The sequence below is a fragment of the Agelaius phoeniceus genome, chromosome 11, assembly GCF_051311805.1.
Source record: "Agelaius phoeniceus isolate bAgePho1 chromosome 11, bAgePho1.hap1, whole genome shotgun sequence".
Lineage (NCBI taxonomy): Eukaryota > Metazoa > Chordata > Aves > Passeriformes > Icteridae > Agelaius > Agelaius phoeniceus.
The window spans coordinates 4,783,870-4,803,864 of NC_135275.1; the positions used below are offsets into that span (position 1 = coordinate 4,783,870).

Genomic DNA, 19,995 nt, shown 5'->3' on the forward strand with positions numbered 1-19,995 from the left:
AACCCCTATTTTAAAACCCTATTTAAAAGGGTTTTTTCATTCTCAAGGTCTGAGGGAAAACCAGCAAATTTAATAAATAAATTTATTAATACACAGAATATATTATAAATATAATAATTTCTAATAAATATATTTATTATGTAGTGTTTATTTAGATTTAATTATTAATTAATATAATGTTTAATATGTTTATTATATAATAAATATATATGCATCTAATAAATTATAAATTTATAAAACCACAGAAATAAAACTCGTGTGTTTCACCTAAGGAGTGCCTCTGAGTTTTCAGTTTCCATTAAAAGTCTGTCAGTGACAAGTGCTTGGTCCCAGCCCCCAAACCAGTGGAGCAAGGGTGGCACCAACACCTGGATTGCCAAAGTCTAATGAGGATTTTGAAGCAATTAATTGCTAACAAGAGCAGGGAAAGCAATTCAGAAAGCATTCCAAATAGCAGTGCTAAAAGCAAAATAAACTTCAGATAAATATGTTAATTTTACTCTGTTTGGCATTCCACAGAAATGCAGCTAGGCCTTTTAATAATATCATTGTTTTATAAGGCTGTATAAAAGATGGCAAAATAACCTCTCATGGTGGTAAAATCTGGCACCAGCCTCCAAACTTACTAGGAGAAATAGAAGCCTTAATTAAAGGGTCAAATTTTTAAATATCCTTGGCAATTAGTGGCCACGGGCATCTTTCAGAGATCTGTTATCAAATGTACTTAATATGATGTAAAAATATGGTGGTGTTTGCAGGTGTAGCCTTTATATAACTCCTTCTGTATCAAAGAAATAAATCCATAAAGCTTATTTCACACACCACTGCCTTTCCAGAGCAGCTTTTAATAACAGTGCCCGCCATCATCATTTTGCACCTAATCTCTTTGTATGTGTAATTTATTGAAGATTATTTGCAGGGCTTAAATTCTCTCCTTTTCTAACCAAGGAGAATATTTCAGTGGGTTGTGTTTGCTAATACAGTCATCCAGATTTTGTCCACCAGTGAGTTGCAGCCAAGCTTTGAGTTATGAGATCCCTCCCTGTGGCCAGAACTGCTAAGTGAGTATCTGGTGCACCAGCTGGGTCAGGGCAGCCATCTGCTCTGCTGCTTTGAGCTTTTTTCAGCTGGAAGACACACAAGGAACTGCAGGGAAGAACAGAATCCTCCCATGGACAGCTCCACAGCTCCCTGCCCTAAATAAAATGTCTTTCATGATACAGAGTCACATGGAATAGGTGTAGGTGTGAACAGGGAGGAAATGGATCTGCCTCCAAGGGCTTAACCTCAAGAAATGGGAAAAGGAATTAAAACCCAACTGAATTGGGAAATATTAGCTTAAAAACCATCCCATCATGACCAGAACTCCTCCTGCTCTGCCTGGAGTGGGTTGGGACAACACTTTTCCTCCTGGGAGACTGAGGGGACAGGGAGCTGAGGAGCTGTGGGGAGGAATTTTGAGCAGCTGCAGGAACAACCTACAAGCAAAAAAACAAAACCAAAAACCCCTGATGCACAGCTTAGAGGAAAAGATTTCGGGTACCTGATGCTGCAACATCTGCAATTGGCCTCTTTGTGACATTGGCCATGAATCCCACAATGGAGAAGATGACAAAGCCAGCAAACATGCTCGTGCATGAGTTTATGCAGCACACTATGATGGAGTCCCTGAAACAAAGGGAAGGGGCTTTAAGCAGCAGGGAAAGCAAATGTTCATCCTTTTTGGGGTTTATTTATTGATTTCTTTTTTTCCTGTGGAAAGATCTCAATGATTTAGGATTTCACAGTTGAGGATTTCCCAGTTTGGGCTCCATTCCACGCTGGGGAAGTCTCTCCCATTGGTGTAAAGGCAGTCACACATCTCACCCCCAGCCAGACAGAACAGTTAATATTCAACACTAAACTTTATTTCAATTATCTGTGCACAGAGACAGGAGCCAGCTCCAGCTGAGACAGGCAAGTGGCACTGCAATATGTGCAGTCATCTGCTTACCTGTAAACATTATTGTGGAAAGGGTTGTAACTTCCAAGGGCAATCAGTGAACCAAGACCCAAACCATAGGAGAAGAAAATCTGTGTGGCAGCATCCAGCCAAACCTGATGGCAGGAAACAAGTTTTTTAAAAATCTGTTTCTGCACTTGAGGAGCAGCTCATAAGGGGAACAGTGAGGAGTGAAACTTTGGCTTACCAGCATGGAATATTTACCTCAGAGTCTGAAAGCTTGCTGAAATTGGGAGTTATATAGAATAAAATGCCTTCCTTTGCTCCAGGCAGTGTTACACCACGGAAGAACAAGATAAGCAGCATAACATAGGGATAAGTAGCAGAGAAATATACCACCTGATGGGAAGAAACAAGACAGTGTAAGTGTGCAAGGAAGAATAATCAAAAGTATTTGCTCCCTGAAAACACTCTAGCAGCAACTGAGGATGGCTCTTAAAATTGAGGCATTTTTCAATGAAAAGACTTGGGAAGTGCCTACAGCAAAACTCCCTAAACTCCAGCTCTAAAGGCAGGTGGCTGCTGCCTATTTTTCTGAAAAGGGAACAGTGTGGACTAGGATGTTTTCACACTTTTTTTTTTTTTGGTATTTGACACAAGGAAGTCCCAAAAGCACAAGGATCATGGCACCAGGATCCTGCTTGTAACACATCTGGCAGTTCATTTTTTTCACTCTCTCCTCCTCTATATTACAGGCTCCTACTTTCTTGCCTTTTCAGAGGTCCTGTCAGAAACCCTTTCTGAACTCAGACTGAGCCCTCATTTTGGCCTCTTTGTGCTTTGGAGACAGGAGAAAGCAAATGGTTTGCTCTGAGCTCAGCCCAGCCCTGTCCAACACACAGTTCAAGGTGGGTCACAGTTTTGCCCTCTTGTCAAAAACCAACAATCTGTTCCCTCAGTGTGAAGAAATCCCAGCCCTCTGCACCAGACCTGAGGTCTTCTAACCCAGCAGCAAACCCCATTGCTGTGGCTTTTCATTTCCCTGGGATTTCTTCCAGCAGGGCAAGGCATGAGCCAACGTCAGATGTTGCTGCCCTTTAATTCAGAAAGGTCTCTCAAGAATATAATTTCCTTTAATTGATTAGTAAATCCTAATTTCCACTCACAGCCAGGCAGAGCCCAAGAAGCACAGGGTGAAATCCTGTGAGAGGACCTCAAATGTTTCTCACTCACATGAGGGAAGGTGGGAGCAGCTCTTCCCAACGCTTCTTTACATATCAGGTCCAGCAAGAATTTTGCATTTATTGCAACAGTTCTTCTGAATATTCCAGCTGGTTTGGATAGCAATAGAGTGAGGATGAAGTGGTTTGGTTCCAGCAAGAATTTTGCATTTATTGCACAGTTTTTCTGAATATTACAGCTGGTTTGGATAGCAATAGTGTGAGGATGAAGTGGTTTGGTTCCAGCAAGAATTTTGCATTTATTGCACAGTTCTTGCTGGAACCAAACCACTTCATCCCCACTCTGGTGCTATCCAAACCAGCTGGAATATTCATCCCAGGAAGAAGCAGAAATATTTTTGGGTGATTTTATACCTGGCCAAGCCAAGAGGACTGTAAGTGAAGCATCTAAGGCTGTGGTCTGACCTAGCTGGAGAGGAACCAGCTCTTCCTAAAACATGGAGCTGTATCAATCCAAGAAAACAAAAATCCTTCACAGAGCTCTGACAGCCAAACTGCCCCCGGTGCCTCTTACCTCAAGAACTTACAGAATATTTGAGCAAAATGGGCATTTTCAATTGAAAGGTATTAACAATACTTTTTAATCTTACCTTTCCAGTCCAGCCTACCCCCTTCCAGATACAAAAATACACCAGAATCCAGGCAATTGCCAGGGTGATTGCCAGTGGCCATCGGATTTGCCCAGGCTTTTCCAAGCCGTCGGTCATTTGGTGCATGTTGCGTCTGCAAGGAGCCAACACAACATTTGGCAAAGGATTCAGAAGGTGAAACAGGAAGGACAACAAGGTGATCCTTGGACATGCAAGAGGAGGGGAGAGGGAAATGCTGAGCTTACTCCCAGAACTCCACCACGGCACTTGTCATGTTGGTGGTGTTTGCTAAGGTGTAGTTGGAGAAGCAGCGGTCGGTGTTCCAGGGGTTCTCACAGTGTTTCCAAGGAAGGGTCTGGAGAAGGGAGAGCACCAAAAACCTGGAGTCAAACACTTCTTAAGCAAGATTACCTCGAGTATCTCTTTCTTTGCTAGAACTGACAGCTGAGTGCAGAACTAAAGCACCTGGAGCTCTGCAGACATTGATCTCCCCGGGGTGAAAGTGATTTCAATTCCTGTCAGTTGTGGGAGGCAGGTGTGGAAATATTCCCTCTTTTCCTTAACATTGCAGCTCAAATGCTCTGGATTCAATGCACTCACCATTAGAGTATGGTGAAACAGCAGAAAGGACCTCCTGGAGGTCCTGGTACCTCTTGTTGCACAAGAGATAAAAAAATTGGGATGGTTATTGATCAGAGAGTTTCATTTTCCCCTCAGGTCAGGGGATAATTGGAGAAAGATGAAATTTCTATCTGTTATGTGCATGTTCTGCGTGTTTCCATCCCATCTTTCAGAAGTTGTGAGGAGCAGAACTTGTTTCTCATGGTATCCATTAGAATGAGCCTCATTTGCATATAATTTATAGATCTTTTTGATGGCAATTGTTGGGAAATCCTCTCACAGCACTGCTGTATCAGGGCACTGTGTGCTTTATACACAAGGAGAAGAGGCTCCAAGTGAATTAGAAGTCAATATTCATTTAACATGGGCCACAAGAAACACTTCCAGACTCTGCCTGACCTTTCACATCAATACCAATTCTGAGGACAACAAAGCAGAAATGGTCATGTCACTCCCAGACAGTAATTAATGCAAATTTGGTCAAGGAAAAATTCTTTAAAGCCAAGAACAAGCAAGCATGAGCAAAATTTATAGAAGAGACAATTGAACAATGATGCATTAATTATATACAACTTATGTAAGAATGCTTCCTCAGATGGCCAAACCCCACAAATCAGACAGGACTTACTCAGCTGATGAATCACCCTTGAGGGGGAAAAAAGGCAGCTAAAAATAAAGTAAACAGGAAAGAAAACAAAGCAAAAATAACAACAATGAATGGAAGTTCAGAGCTAATCAAATCACAGACCTTCCATTCCATGGGGGTTTCTTTAATAAACCCCTCCATCGTGAAGCCACTTTGCAATGATACCATTTCCCAAAGAACTCATATTTGTGTGGCTGCTACTGAAGAAACAAAATAATTAGTTGTACACTAGAAATTTTCTTGGGGGAGTGACTGACCTGTAAGCTCAGTTTTCTGCTCTAAATTTCTTGTGGAAAAAAAAATTTAAAAGGGATTTTTACAAAATAGGGGGTTTTTTTCAGTAAGAATGGATTATCCTACAGATTTCTGTGCGTGCTGTGTTAACCTCACACATCTACACTGAGGCAGATTAGTGGTGTATCCATATTTTACTTGGCTTTACATCCAAGAAACAATTCCCCATCCCCTCTGACACACACTTACAGTGGTAAAGGAATTATACAGGTAGTATATGGCCCAGGAAATAATCACAATGTAGTAAATGTTTAGCCAAAAGGACAGGACTGCAGCAGCCAGCCCCACACCTGTAAGGAAAACAAAGAGAAATGAAACCAAGGGAACTTCCAATGGAAGGGCTGCAGTTCAGGGCAAACACCTCACATGGGGCAGGCACCACTGGGAAATGCAGGAGTGAGAATTTCAGCAGTGCCACTCCACAGAGGTGATTGTTTGGGTGATGGCTCAGCCAAATCCATGAGCTCACTGCCAGCCTTCAGCTCTCTCTGTGGTGCAGTCCCACCTGCTGAGAGTTCTCTGGCACGTTTCACTCCCAGGAAAATGAGCTAAATCAGCTCATTCTGTGGCAGAGCAGCCCCCAGGAGCTGGTGGCAGATGCACACACAGTGAGAATGTGCTCCAAGGCACTCAGGACATGATCAGAGTGCCTGCTGGCAGTCAGACCAAAGACACGCCAGGGTTCCACCACGAGGGTGTCCTCTGCTCCACATGGACACTCCAGGGGTGTTGTGAGCTATTCAGGGTAGCTGTTCCATGATCCTGAGCTGGAGGAAGTGCTCACAATAATCAGGATAATGCAAAGCAAGGCTGTACCAACCCCTACCAACAGCAGCAACTCGAGCAAAACCACTTTTCTGTGAGAGACAATTCCATCTCCCTGCATTCTCCCAGTGCTAAATCTCCCAGAGCAAAATCCAATCTCAACAAACCCACAGCTCAGCCTGTGCTAATTGTCAGTCCTACTGGGTGAGGTAATTTATAACACCACGTGCAGCTTTGCTGGGCCAGAACTCAGCTCAGGAGCTCGGCAGTGTCAAGGGATTTGGGATTAGAAGGGTGAAAATCATCATTTGGGAGGTCTGTGGGTCTGTGCAGAATCGAGATTAAAACCCTGGGGTTCTGGCAATCAAAGCTCAAACTCAAAGCGTGGAGTGAGTTTTTATTAAGGGATTCAGCATGAAATTGCCAAAACTGTCTGGCTTTAGAATTTCAGTTAAAAAAAACAGGTGATGCCAATCTCTGTGAGCTCAGAAAAATTTACCAAAGTTTACCAAATTGCTGTGAACACATCCAAACCTGCTCAGACAACTACTCCTGGATATGCTATTTGAACAATCTTTATGTATTTCTACAGAAAACCCAAAGAGTTTTCGAAGTTGAAAAATAAGTTTGTTGCAATTCCAATGCCTAAATCTTGCTATCTTTGATGGAGAATAAAAAATATAGCCCAGCACATTTCAAAATCATCAGTTACACCTCAGAAAACCAGTGTGTCTTCTCTAGAAAAATCATAGTTTAAATATAAATGAAAGGCACCAAGAAACATCATCCTTGCCCTGGCACTTTGGGAAACTTGTGCAATTTGGAACGAAGGAGAAAGAATTGGAATCCATACTGTACCTTTGAACATTGGAGCAAGCTTCCACACTCCAAGGCCTCCTATGGATGTATACTGACCAAGGGAACACTCCAAAAGGAACAGTGGCACTCCAGCAAAAATTAAAGTAAGGAAATAGGGAATCAGGAATGCACCTAAAAAGAAATTTTTAACAAGCCTGTTAGAGTGGGGAAAACCACAGAAAAACACAAGTGAATTTCCAGTTTCCATCCCTGTTACGTATGAAAAGAAACCCACAGGGTGTTTTTCCTCTCAGATGTAATTTTTCAAAAATGTTAGTGGAAATCACAGGTGCACTTCTGAACCAGCACCTCCAGAGGTGAAAATAAAGGGAAAACCAGAACTCCCCATCGTTTAAATGTTTTCTGTTGAAGTAAAAAGCTGAAATCCAGAAGCCTGTGGGCTTTGCTGCCTTCACCTCTCACGGAGAGCACAAAGGCTTTAACCAGCCCTGGCTGCTTTCCAGCCTTTTATGGAGAGCTCAGAGTCAGCTGGAAACCCCATGAAATCCTCTCAAAACTCAGCCCAAAAGAGAGGGAACTGCAGGGTTGGGTGCAGGGCAACGTGCTTTAGTTCTGCTCTGATACTTTATGGTCTTTTAAGTGCCACTGACAGCTTGGAGTTAGGATAAAGTTCAGGGCAGAGCTCAAAGCAGAGCTCCACACTCCAAAATGGCTCTGAACCTCCTGGAAAAGTGGAAAGCACTAAAACCCAAAAAACCAAAACAAAACAAAAGAACCCCAAGCCCAAACAACAACAATAAAATTCCCAAAACAAAACAAAAAACAAAAACAACAACAAAACAACAAATAAAAACCCCAGCCCCAAAACACCACAGCAAACAACCAAAAAAACCAAAAAACCAAAAACCAAACCAAAATACCCAAAACCAAACCAAAGCAACAAAAAAAAAACCCCAAACCCCAAAACAAAACAAAAACCCCAAAAACTAAACCAAAGCAACAAAAAAACCTCCTAAACCCCCAAAAAACCCCCAAATACCCTACAGCAAAGAAACAATGAAAAAACTGAAAAAACCAAACCAAACCAACAACAAAACCATACAAAACAAAGTAAAACCAAAAAACCTCAAAAGACCCCACAGCAAGAAATCAAACAAAAAACCAAAACCCCAAAGACCCAAAACAAAACAAAAAACTCAAAAAACCCATCCAAACCACCACAGTAAACAAAAACCAAAAAAGCCAAAAAATCCAACCCCAACCCAATAAACCAAACCAACCAGCCAAGCAAAAAAGAAAAAAAACCCAACCCAAAAAATTCTCAAAAAAATCCTGCAACCCTCCCAGAAAACCGACAAAAAATCCCCAACCAAACCCAACTGAATGTATGAAAAGTCTCTCCAAACCAGGTTTTGATTTGCTGGTAATTTGCTGGTGACTCCTACCCCACAAACCTGCCCAACGTACCTCCGCCATTCTTGCCGCACAGGTAGGGAAATCTCCACACATTCCCTAAGCCAATGGCATAACCTACACAGGACATAAGAAAGTCAAATTTCCCTTTCCAAGTGTCTCGGTCTGGAAGGTCCGTCTTCTTCTTCTGCACTTTTACTACCAAGGTTTTGGGCTTGTCGTTGGTGATGGAGGCGTCGACCTCGGTGGAGATCTGTCCGTCCGCCACTTTGGTGCCGTTGGTGGCCATGTCTCTGGGCTTGGCAGGCGAGGCTCTGGCGGCGGCGGGGCGGGAGATGTCAGCACCAGTCCACGTGGACAGCAGCTTTGCGGCTCGCAGCGATCCACCCGATGCACCAGGGAGCGACGGCGAGCACAGGGCCGGCCCGCGGAGCCGCCGCGCGGAGCCTCAGCGCGCCCCGGAGCCACCTGCGCGACACCACGGGCACGCTCAGACACAGCCACGGGCTCGTGGCAGGGCTGGCTCTGCTCTAGGGGATGGGGCTGCACCAGCAATCCCTACAAAACAAGCACTAGGATCCACGGGTGGGAACTTTTCCCTATGGATCGCCCATGAGTCTACGGAAAAAAAGAATTTAAAAAACCCTGGGAATGGAAGTTGCGACCTTTAATAGAGGGAATACTGAACTTAGAACATTCATGGCTAATCCAAAACAATCTCCAAGATTCATTTATTTTATTTTTTCCTATGGATCACCTATGAATCTACAAAGCAAAGAATTAAAAAAAAAAGAACCAACCAAGGAATAGCAGTTGCCACCTTTAATAGTGGGTTAATGCTGAATTTGGAATGTTCACTGTGGTGCTACCAAAACAATCTACAGACCCATTTATTGTATTTTTTCCTATGGATCACCCATGAGTGATCTACAGAAAAAAAATTACAATCTACAGAAAAAAGAATTAAAAAAACCCCCAAGGAATAGCAGTTGCGACCTTTAATAGTGGGTTAATGCTGAATTTGGAATGCTCATGACTAATCCAAAACAATCTCCAAGACCCATTTATTTTTTCTATGGGTTGCCCATGAGTCTACAAAGAAAAGGATTAAAAAAAAATACAAACCAAGGAATAGCAGTTGCCACCTTTGATAGTGGGTTAATATTGAATTTGGAATGTTCATGACTAATCCAAAACAATCTCCAACACCCATTTATTATATTTTTTCCTATGGATTGCTTATGAGATTACAGAAAAAAGAATTAAAAAAACCCCAACAAACCAAGGAATAGCAGTTGCCACCTTTAATAGTGGGTTAATACTTTGGAATTTCACAACTAATCCAAAACAATCTCCAAGACACATTCATTATATTCTTTCCTATGGATTGCCCATGAGTGATCTATAGAAAAAAAAAAATTACAATCTACAGAAAAGGAATTAAAAAAAAACCCAAGGAATTGCAGTTGCCAGCTTTAATAGTGGGTTAATACTGAATTTGGAATGTTCATGGCTAATCCAAAAAAATCTCCAAGACCCATTTTTTATATTCTTTCCTATGGGTTGCCCATGAGTCTATGGAAAAAAGAATTAAAAAAAACCCAAGGAATAGCAGTTGCCATGCCACCTTTAATAGTGGGTTAATGCTGAATTTGGAATGATCATGACTAATCCAAAACAATCTCCAACACCCATTTATTACATTTTTTCCTATGGATTGGTTATGAGTTTACAGAAAAAAGAATTAAAAAAAAACCAAAAAAAACCAAACGAAGGAATAGCAGTTGCCACCTTTAATAGTGTGTTAATACTTTGGAATTTCACAACTAATCCAAAACAATCTCCAAGACACATTCATTATATTCTTTCCTATGGATTGCCCATGAGTGATCTATAGAAAAAAAAAAAATTACAATCTACAGAAAAGGAATTAAAAAAAAACCCAAGGAATTGCAGTTGCCAGCTTTAATAGTGGGTTAATACTGAATTTGGAATGTTCATGGCTAATCCAAAACAATCTCCAAGACCCATTTATTTTTTCTATGGGTTGCCCATGAGTCTACAAAGAAAAGGATTAAAAAAAATACAAACCAAGGAATAGCAGTTGCCACCTTTGATAGTGGGTTAATATTGAATTTGGAATGTTCATGACTAATCCAAAACAATCTCCAAGACCCATTTATGATATTTTTTGATAGACATATTTTATGATAGATCTTCTATGAGTCTAGAGGGAAAAGAATTTAAAAAAAAACAAACCAAGGAATAGCAGTTGCCACCTTTAATTGTGGGTTAATACTGAATTTGGAATGTCCACTGTGATGTTACCAAAACAATCTCCAAGACTCATTTATTTTATTTTTTCCTATGGATTGCCTATGAAGATTGCCTATGAAGAAAGAATTAAAACCCCCAAGGAATAGCAGTTGCCACTGTTAATAGTGGGAATATTGAATTTAGAATGTTCATGGCTAATCCAAAGCAATCTACAAGACCCCTGTATTATATTCTTTCCCATAGATCTCCTATGAGTCTACAGAGAAAAGAATTTAAAAAGCCCCAAGAAATAGTAGATTAACAGTAAATTTTAAAAGTTCACTGTTAATCCAAAACAATCTCCAAGACCCACGGATTGTATTTTGTCCCTATAGATCTCCTATGTGTCTACAGGAAATAGAATTTAAAAAAAAAACAAACCAAGGAATAGCAGTTGCCACCTTTATTAGTGGGTTAATAGTGAATTTAGAACGTTCACAGTTAATCCAAAATTATCTCTGAAACCCATTTATTATATTCATCCCTATAGATCACTAACAAGTCTATAGAAAAAAAAATTAAAAAAAACCCCAAGAAATAGCAGTTACCACCTTTAATAGCAGGTTAATATTTTATTTAGAATGTTCACAACTAATCCAAACCAATCACTGAGACCCACTGATTATATTTCATCCCTATAGATCTCTTACAAGTCTACAGAAAGAATTAAAAAAAAAAAGATCAAGGCATAGCAGTTGCCACCATTAATAGTGGATTTAGGGAGTTCACTATTAATACAAAACAATCTCCAAGATCCACTTATTATACTTTGTCCCTATAAATCTCTCATGAGTGTACAGAAAGAATTAAAAAAAATATGAATCAAGAAACAGCAGTTGCCACCCTTAATAGTGGATTAATGGTGTGTTTAGGACATTCAATATTAATCCAAAACAATCTCCAAGACCTACTGATTATCATTTTTCCAATAGATCTCCTATGAGTCTACAGAAAGAATTAAAGAAAGTAATCAAGGAATAGCAGTTGCCACCATTAATAGTGGATTTAGAGTGTTCACTATCAACCAAAACAATCTCCAAGACACATTTATTATATTTTTTTTTCTGTAGATCTTCTATGAGTCTACAGAGAAAAGAATTTTTAAAAAATCAAGAAATAGCAGTTGCCAGCTTTTATAATAGAATAATACTGAATTTAGAACATTTATTATTAATGCAAAACAGTCTCCAAGACCTACTTATATTTGTCCCTATGAATTTCCTATGGGTCTACAGAAAGAATTAAAAAAAAATTAAGAAGTAGCACTTGTCACCTTTAATGGTAAATTAAACAGTACATTTTAAAAGTTCACTATTAATCCAAAACAAATCTCCAAGGTGCACTGATTACATTTTGTCCCAATAGATCACTTACAGGTCTACAGAAAGAATGTAATAATAATTTCAACTAATAGCAGCTGCCATCTTTAATAGTGGATTAAAACTGAATTTAGAATGCTCACTATTAACCAAAGCAATCTCTAAGACCCACTTATTATAATTTTTCCTATAGATCTCTTACAAGTCTGCAGAAAAAATTTAAAAACAATTTCAACTAATAGCAGTTGCCATCTTTAATAATGGGTTATTAGTGAATTTAGAAAGTTCAGTATTAATCCAAAACAATCTCCAAGACCACTTATTATCCTTTTTCCCTATAGATCTCTTATGAGTCTACACAAAAAAGAATTCAAGAAATACCAACCAAGTCATAGCAGTTGCCATGTTTAATAGTGAATTAATGCTAAATTTAGAATGTTGGCTATTAACCAAAGCAACATCTCTGATTATATTTTGTCCCTAGAGAGCTCTTAAGAATCTACAGAAAGAATTAAAAAAAAGTAAATCAAGAAACAGCAGTTGCCACCATTAACACTGGATTTGTAGTGAATTTAGAAAGTTCTCTTATCTAAAACACCTTTCCCTGAAATGCTCCCAAAGGAATTAAACAATAAACCAGATCAAGCAAGGGGACTTAATCCTGGTAATGATGTCAAGTTTTACATGTGGTTATAATTAGCTGTTAATGTAAGACAAATGTCTGACAAAGCTGCAATTGTCAGCACAGTGAGATGGCAGCCTGCAATGGCCACTCCTCATTTCTGTTTCCAACCATTTGTGCACCTTTTAAACACCATTGCTGTTGCTAGGTACAATTTCAAAATCGAAATAAAACAATAATCAAGGAAGCAAATATGGATCATGAAAAATGCCCTGGGGTATTTTAATCAACTTTGAAGTGCTTGTGGCTCCTGCAAACTTCCACAGCTGGAAAAAACCTACTGAAATAAAGCTTTCCATGTCTTCTGTGACCCATATTTATTGTCTGTTTTCTCTTGAGAACTCCTTTTTGGCAGCCCAGTGCTCAAACCAGAGGTGCAGCACATGAAACACTGGCCAGGGTGAAGAAGCTGCACTTTGTGTTGGCAACACTGGGCGTGAGGTCAGGCAGAGATCAGCAATAATTTTATTTACACATTTTTGGAAGGGAGGATTGAGGTTCTAACTGAAAGTTATGGTAAAAGAAACATAAAAAAATATGAAAAGGCTGTGGTTTTTTTTTTTTTTTAATTGTCATTTCTGATCACAGCATGATTATAAAGAAGTCTTTGGTTGGAAGCTGTAGAAAATCAGCTGTAGCTGTGGTTGGGGTGAGGAGAGAACAAGGATGGTCCTTGTGACCCTTCCTTCCTGTCTGTTCCACTTCAGGGTGGGACTCAGAGAGGAAAATCCATCTCTGCCTGTGTCCTCACAAGTCTTATGTGCAGATATCTCCTTTTAAAATCCAGTTTTCCACATCCCACGCCTGTCCAGTGTCCTGGACCCAACCCCAGCACTCCCAGCTGTGCTCAGCATTCCAGGAAAGGCATTTTCCAGTGCAGGAGGAAATTTGGATCAGGATGGGACTCAGAGAGGGAAAATCCATCTCTGCCTGTGTCCTCACAAGTCCTGTGTGCCGATATCTCCTTTTTAAACCCATTTTTGCACATCCCACACCTGTCCAGTGTCCTGGACCCAACCCCAGCACTCTCAGCATTCCAGGAAAGGCATTTCCCAGTGCAGGAGGAAGTTTGGATCAGGATGGGACTCAGAGAGGAAAATCCATCTCTGCTTGCATCCTCACAAACCCTGTGTGCAGATATCTCCCATTTTTGCACAACCCACGCCTGTCCAGTGTCCTGGACCCAGCTCCAGCACTCTCAGCATTCCAGGAAAGGCATTTCCTGATGCAGGAGGAAATTGGGATCAGGATGGGACTCAGAGAGGGAAAATCCATCTCTGCCTACATTCACACAAGTCCTGTGAGCAGGTATCTCCTTTTTAAACTCATTTTTGCACATCCCACACCTGTCCAGCGTCCTTGACCCAGCCCCAGCACTCCCAGCTGTGCTCAGCATTCCAGAAAAGGCATTTCCCAGTGCAGGAGGAAATTGGGGTGATGGTGGTGGCGAAAGGGGGCTCCTCCTGGGAGAGCACCCCAAAACTGTGAGCTGCCCTCCGCAGGGCCATGGGTGGGTGGCTGCAGCCAGCTGCAGGGGCAGCCCCAGATGTGCAGTTTGGCAGCTCCATCTGCTGCTCAACAGCCAGAACTGATCGTGGCTCCTTTCAGCCAACACAGCCTGGATGAAAAAACCCCAATAAGGTGTCCTGGAACTTTACAAACAGCCCTGCACTAGATTAGATTTGTTCTTGTTGCTGCAGTTTGTGTTTGGGTTGGGCTTTGCCATCAGCAGAGTTTCCAAGCATTGGAAGAGGCTGAATGTGTTAAAGATGAGTGGAAAAAAACCCAAACCAACATAAAATCTCCCTCCAATAACTCAACACTGCATGGAGAGATCTACAGGCACATCTCTGGTTTGGTTCAGCATGAGGGAGAAATTCCTGCTCCAGGAGTCTGGCCTGAGTCAGAATGGAGCAACAAAGACAGGAGGAACAGGGGTTGAGGGACAGGGACTGAGAGGGACAGGGACTGAGAGGAACAAGGATTGAGAGGGACAGGGATTGAGAGACAGGGACTGAGAGACAGGGACTGAGAGGGACAGGGATTGAGGGACAGGGATTGGAGGGACAGGGATTGAGAGGGACAGGGATTGAGAGGGACAGGGATTGCAGGGACAGGGATTGAGGGATCAGGGATTGAGAGGGACAGAGATTGAGGGGACAGGGATTGAGAGGGACAGGGATTGAGGGACAGGGATTGAGAGACAGGGATTGAGAGGGACAGGTATTGGAGGGACAGGGATTGCAGGGACAGGGATTGAGGGACAGGGATTGGAGGGACAGGGATTGAGGGACAGGGATTGCAGGGACAGGGATTGCAGGGACAGGGACTGAGAGGGACAGGGATTGCAGCAACAGGGATTGAGAGGGACAGGTATTGGAGGGACAGGGATTGAAAGGACAGGGATTGAGAGGGACAGGGATTGAGGGACAGGGATTGAGGGGACAGGGATTGCAGGGACAGGGATTGAGAGGGACAGGGATTGCAGCAACAGGGATTGAGAGGGACAGGTATTGGAGGGACAGGGATTGAAAGGACAGGGATTGAGAGGGACAGGGATTGAGGGACAGGGATTGAGAGGGAAGGGATTGAGAAAACAGGGATTGAGAGGGAAGGGATTGGAGGGACAGGGATTGCAGGGACAGGGATTGAGGGACAGGGATTGGAGGGACAGGGATTGAGGGACAGGGATTGCAGGGACAGGGATTGCAGGGACAGGGACTGAGAGGGACAGGGATTGCAGCAACAGGGATTGAGAGGGACAGGTATTGGAGGGACAGGGATTGAAAGGACAGGGATTGAGAGGGACAGGGATTGAGGGACAGGGATTGAGGGGACAGGGATTGCAGGGACAGGGATTGAGAGGGACAGGGATTGCAGCAACAGGGATTGAGAGGGACAGGTATTGGAGGGACAGGGATTGAAAGGACAGGGATTGAGAGGGACAGGGATTGAGGGACAGGGATTGAGAGGGAAGGGATTGAGAAAACAGGGATTGAGAGGGAAGGGATTGGAGGGACAGGGATTAGAGAAACAGGGATTGAGAGGGACAGGAATTGAGGGGACAGGGATTGGAGGGACAGGGATTGAGAGGGAAGGGATTGAGAGGGAAGGGATTGAGAAAACAGGGATTGAGAGGGAAGGGATTGAGGGACAGGGATTGAGAGGGAAGGGATTGAGGGACAGGGATTGAGAGGGAAGGGATTGAGAGGGAAGGGATTGGAGGGACAGGGATTGAGAGGGACAGAGATTGAGAGGGACAGGGATTGAGAGGGAAGGGATTGGAGGGACAGGGATTGAGAGGGACAGGGATTGAGAGGGACAGGGATTGAGAGGGAAGGGATTGGAGGGACAGGGATTGAGAGGGACAGGGATTGAGAGGGACAGGGATTGAGGGACAGGGACTGAGAGGGACAGGGATTGAGAGGACAGGGATTGCACGAACAGGGATTGAGGGACAGGGGTTGCAGGGACAGGGATTGAGGGGACAGGGATTACAGGGAGAGGGATTGAGAGGGACAGGGTGAGAGGAACAGGGATTGGAGGAACAGGGATTGAGAGGACAAGAATTGCAGGAGCAGGGATTGCAGGAGCAGGGATTGCAAGAACAGGGATTGAGAAGAGCAGGGATTGAGCCCCTGAGATCTCCAAACAGGTCCCACAGGTGTGTGCTGAGCACGGAGCCTGTCCTGCTGCTCCAGCCCTCTCAGGCTCTGCAGAGCTCTGCTGGGCTTTAAAGCCTCTGCTGAGTGCACAGAGAAACTCAGCCCAGCGCAGGACTCTGTGACAAAGCCAAGCCACAGGGTTAGTTAGGAAATCTTCAGGAATAAAGAAAGAACCTCCTGGAGAAAGGGGCCCAGACCTGTTTCAGCACTTCCCAAGGCAGCCCAGAACATTTGTGTCAAGGGTGATGTATGCCTGGCAGGCAGCCTGGGGCTTTTTGTGTTAAAATACATTGAAAACAGCGCTTCAAACAATCACCTGGGGATGTGCTGCACTTTATGCCACAACACAACACTGCACACACCACAGGTATCCTAAACCTTGGCAGCAGCAGACCCAGAGCCTCAGCAGAGGCTCCTTTGAGAGGATGCAGGTGGGGATTGGGCAGTTTGCTGCCCCAGCACTGCTGGTGCCATCCTTCCAGCTGTTACTGGGCTTGGCTCATGCATGGACATTTGTGCATTTATGGGCACACAGCACATCAGCTTCACACAATGAACAAATACTGCAGTTCCAGTTTGGAAAGTAGGGGTTTTTCCAAACTGTGAAAGGTAACTTTTCCCAAGCCTAAGAAATAATGATAATAAATTACAACAGCAGAAGTGGAGTCTAACCTTCAATCCATGCTCTCCATACACTGCAGTGCTTTATGACTTACAAAACCTGGAAGAACTGGCAGTGCAGCAGCAAAGACCCTGGGTACACGCTCTCTAATCACATTAGGCACTATCCCACAGCACTGGGATTTAAATTTCAAATTGCTGTGACATGGAATGGGACAGAAAGACACTTATGTAAGCTCCATGGGCTGGCCTGGGCAGGAAGAAATACAAACTGCAGCTGTCAGGCAGCAGAGCAGGTACAACACCCGCTGCCTTTGTGGGGAGGGGATGGAGAAATCCCTTAAACAACTCTGCCTTTGCTCCCCCATCCCTTCAGGCCAGCCCTGAGTGTGCTAGTGTTGAAGATTGCAATGCAGGATGTTTTCCATTCCCATCTCTATGGCTGGTTACCTTTGCCAAGTGGGCAGTTTGCCTTATCTCTCTCTTGGAGTGACCACATTCACACCTGCCTGGGAGGGGACATTGCTGATAACAGCTACTGAATGTCCCTGCATGGCTGATAAGAACTGTAACATCCCATTGGGAGATGTGAGCCCAGAGGGAGGAGCCAAGCATTCCTACCCAGATAGAATCCAGAGGTTTGGAGACACCAGCACGGCTTCTGCACGGGATTCCCAGAGGAACAGCAGCTGCCTCTCCTTCCCCTGGATCTTCAGAGGAAGAATCCATCCTTCTCTACAGACCCTCTTGCTCCAACAGAACCACCCCTGACACTGCAGGAGGGCTGCAGCCACATTTCCAGTTGGACTGCTACCAACACCCAGACCCACAGGGTGTCAGGTTGGGTTCTGACTCTGGCAGTGTTGTTCTAGTGCGCTGCATTGTTTATTTTATCCTTTTATTTTTTTTCTTTTCCCTATTAAAGAACTGTTATTTCCTGCTCCCATATTTTTACCTGAGAGCCCCTTAATTTAAAATTTACAGCAATTTGGAGGGGTGGAGAGGGTTTACATTCTCCATTTCAGGGGAGGCTCCTGCCTTCCTTAGCAGACTCCTGTCTTTCCAAACCAAGAGCGCTAGGAAGGGCACAGCAGCTTCCCACCACATTCCTCAGGGCACAAAAGAGCTTCCTTGACTTCAGTTACTAGGGCTGCTGAGCCAAGGGCTGCAAGGATCTGCAGCAGGATCCCAGCTGGGCAGGAATGGCCTGGGAGAGCCAAGCTCACATAGCAGCCCAGGGCATGGGCACTGCCAGGGAAACTGCCACAAAGGCAGGGCCACTGCACAAAAGCAGTTTTTTCTCTCTCCTGGACTGCACAAAAGTGGATTGGAGGAGTTGAGCTCATTAAAAGCGAACAGCAAGATTGCTGTCATCTTTCACAGGTTCTCTACCTTGTGGCAGCAAAAGGCAGGGAAATTTCTATTTGTGCATGACCAAAACCAACAAAATCTCTATCTATTTGTGCATGACCAGCTGTGCAAACATTTCTGCTCAGGGTGAGCCAGGAAGGGGGGCAGTAGAAGGAAATGCATCAGATGCACTCTCCAGACTGTGGTGCCTAAAGTAGGACGTGAAAACTGATTTTTGACATGTCTATGTGAATGTTAGCACTGAGAAAAGCAGAATTGTCCATTTTGGATGCCTGAAACTTCTGAAGAGCAGGGATCCAGTGCTCACTTCTGGAAATCCCAGCTCACTGGTTTCAAAGTCACCTGTACAACATCACCTCACCAAACCCCAAAGAGTACAAATCTGTGAAATAACCAGAACTGCAGAGTTAAACCTGGGGAAACCTTCTCTCTTCTGGCACAGCTTTTTAATCCAGCTGTGCTGACAGAAAAGGCACCAGAACCTCAGAACCAGATCCCAGTGCACATCTGGGCCCCAAGCCCTGCAGAAAGGAGCCCAACAGGGCAGGTCAGGGCTTGGCTTGAGGGAGGGCTCAGTGCCACAGGCAAAAATGCTGCTGATTGGTGGCCAAATATTCACCAGGAGAAGGCACTGCCATGGTTAAACAGCAGAGAAAGCTCTTCTCAATTAATTCCATACTGATCAAAGCCCCAACAGTTCCAAGGCATCTTTGCCCTTCTCTACCCAGGACACACTAAAAGCAGGGAAGGCTCCAGTCTGAGGCAGATGTCACAGCCCAGAAAGGAGGTATTGGAACAACTTGGACAAGCTTTGCCATTCCAGTATCAATTCTAACCTGTTCTACTGCCTGCTGCTTCTGCTCAGGTTCCAGGGTAATTCACTGCTTCATTTATTTTATGTGATCGTGCAAGGCTACACCTGGTCCAAGCAGGATGGCAGAACCCAGCTAAATCCAGCAAATATTTTCATTTAAAACAAATTCTGCATGGATGTGGAGAATCCACTCCCATCTGAGTCCAGTTCCTTGGTGCAATCTGATGCTCCAAAGAGCAGCACAGGAAGGAAAAAGGGGAGGATGTGGCTCAGTTAAAGCCTGGCAGAGGGGAGCCCACGTTCAGGTTTCAGCCATTGCCACCTCCTCTGATCTCTGCAGCTGAGCTGCCCCTGAGGAGGAGCTCAATCAGATCCCATCTGCCCAGGCTGACGGGCTCTGCTTGGTCCTAAATCCCCCAAAAAGCATCTTCACCTGGTCCTAAATCCCCCAAAGAGCATCTTCACCTGGTCCCTAAATCCCCCAAAGAGCATCTTCACCTGCTCCTAAATCCCCCAAAGAGCATCTTCACCTGGTCCCTAAATCCCCCAAAGAGCATCTTCACCTGGTCCCTAAATCCCCCAAAGAGCATCTTCACCTGGTCCTAAATCCCCCAAAGAGCATCTTCACCTGGTCCCTAAATCCCCAAAGAGCATCTTCACCTGGTCCCTAAATCCCCCAAAGAGCATCTTCACCTGGTCCCTAAATCCCTCAAACAGCATCTCCAGCTGCAGCCAGAGGAGCCAAAGGGAGCCCCAGATGGGAGGTCAGGGTTGGAAGATGAGGTGGAGCCAATTCAGGGGCCCTTGGCAGCAGCTGGAGGCTCTGTCTGCACAGCTGGGGCAGATCCAGCTGTGGGGCAGATCCAGCTGTGGGGC

General features: G+C 44.0%; 1 protein-coding gene across 2 annotated transcripts in view; it reads right to left on the minus strand.

Annotated features, from left to right (window-relative positions):
- The window catches only part of SLC6A1 (solute carrier family 6 member 1), a 74,963-nt gene that overhangs the window by 13,568 nt on the left and 41,400 nt on the right, over window positions 1-19,995 (minus strand). For both annotated transcript variants that reach the window (XM_054640120.2, XM_054640119.2), the window contains exons 2-9: window positions 8,386-8,799; window positions 6,958-7,089; window positions 5,524-5,624; window positions 4,019-4,128; window positions 3,774-3,906; window positions 2,207-2,341; window positions 1,994-2,097; window positions 1,544-1,668 (exon numbers count right to left, since the gene is read on the minus strand). In XM_054640120.2, coding sequence (XP_054496095.1) covers window positions 1,544-1,668; window positions 1,994-2,097; window positions 2,207-2,341; window positions 3,774-3,906; window positions 4,019-4,128; window positions 5,524-5,624; window positions 6,958-7,089; window positions 8,386-8,620 — 1,075 coding nt within the window. In that variant the 5' untranslated portion in view covers window positions 8,621-8,799. The remainder of the gene's footprint in view (window positions 1-1,543; window positions 1,669-1,993; window positions 2,098-2,206; window positions 2,342-3,773; window positions 3,907-4,018; window positions 4,129-5,523; window positions 5,625-6,957; window positions 7,090-8,385; window positions 8,800-19,995) is intronic.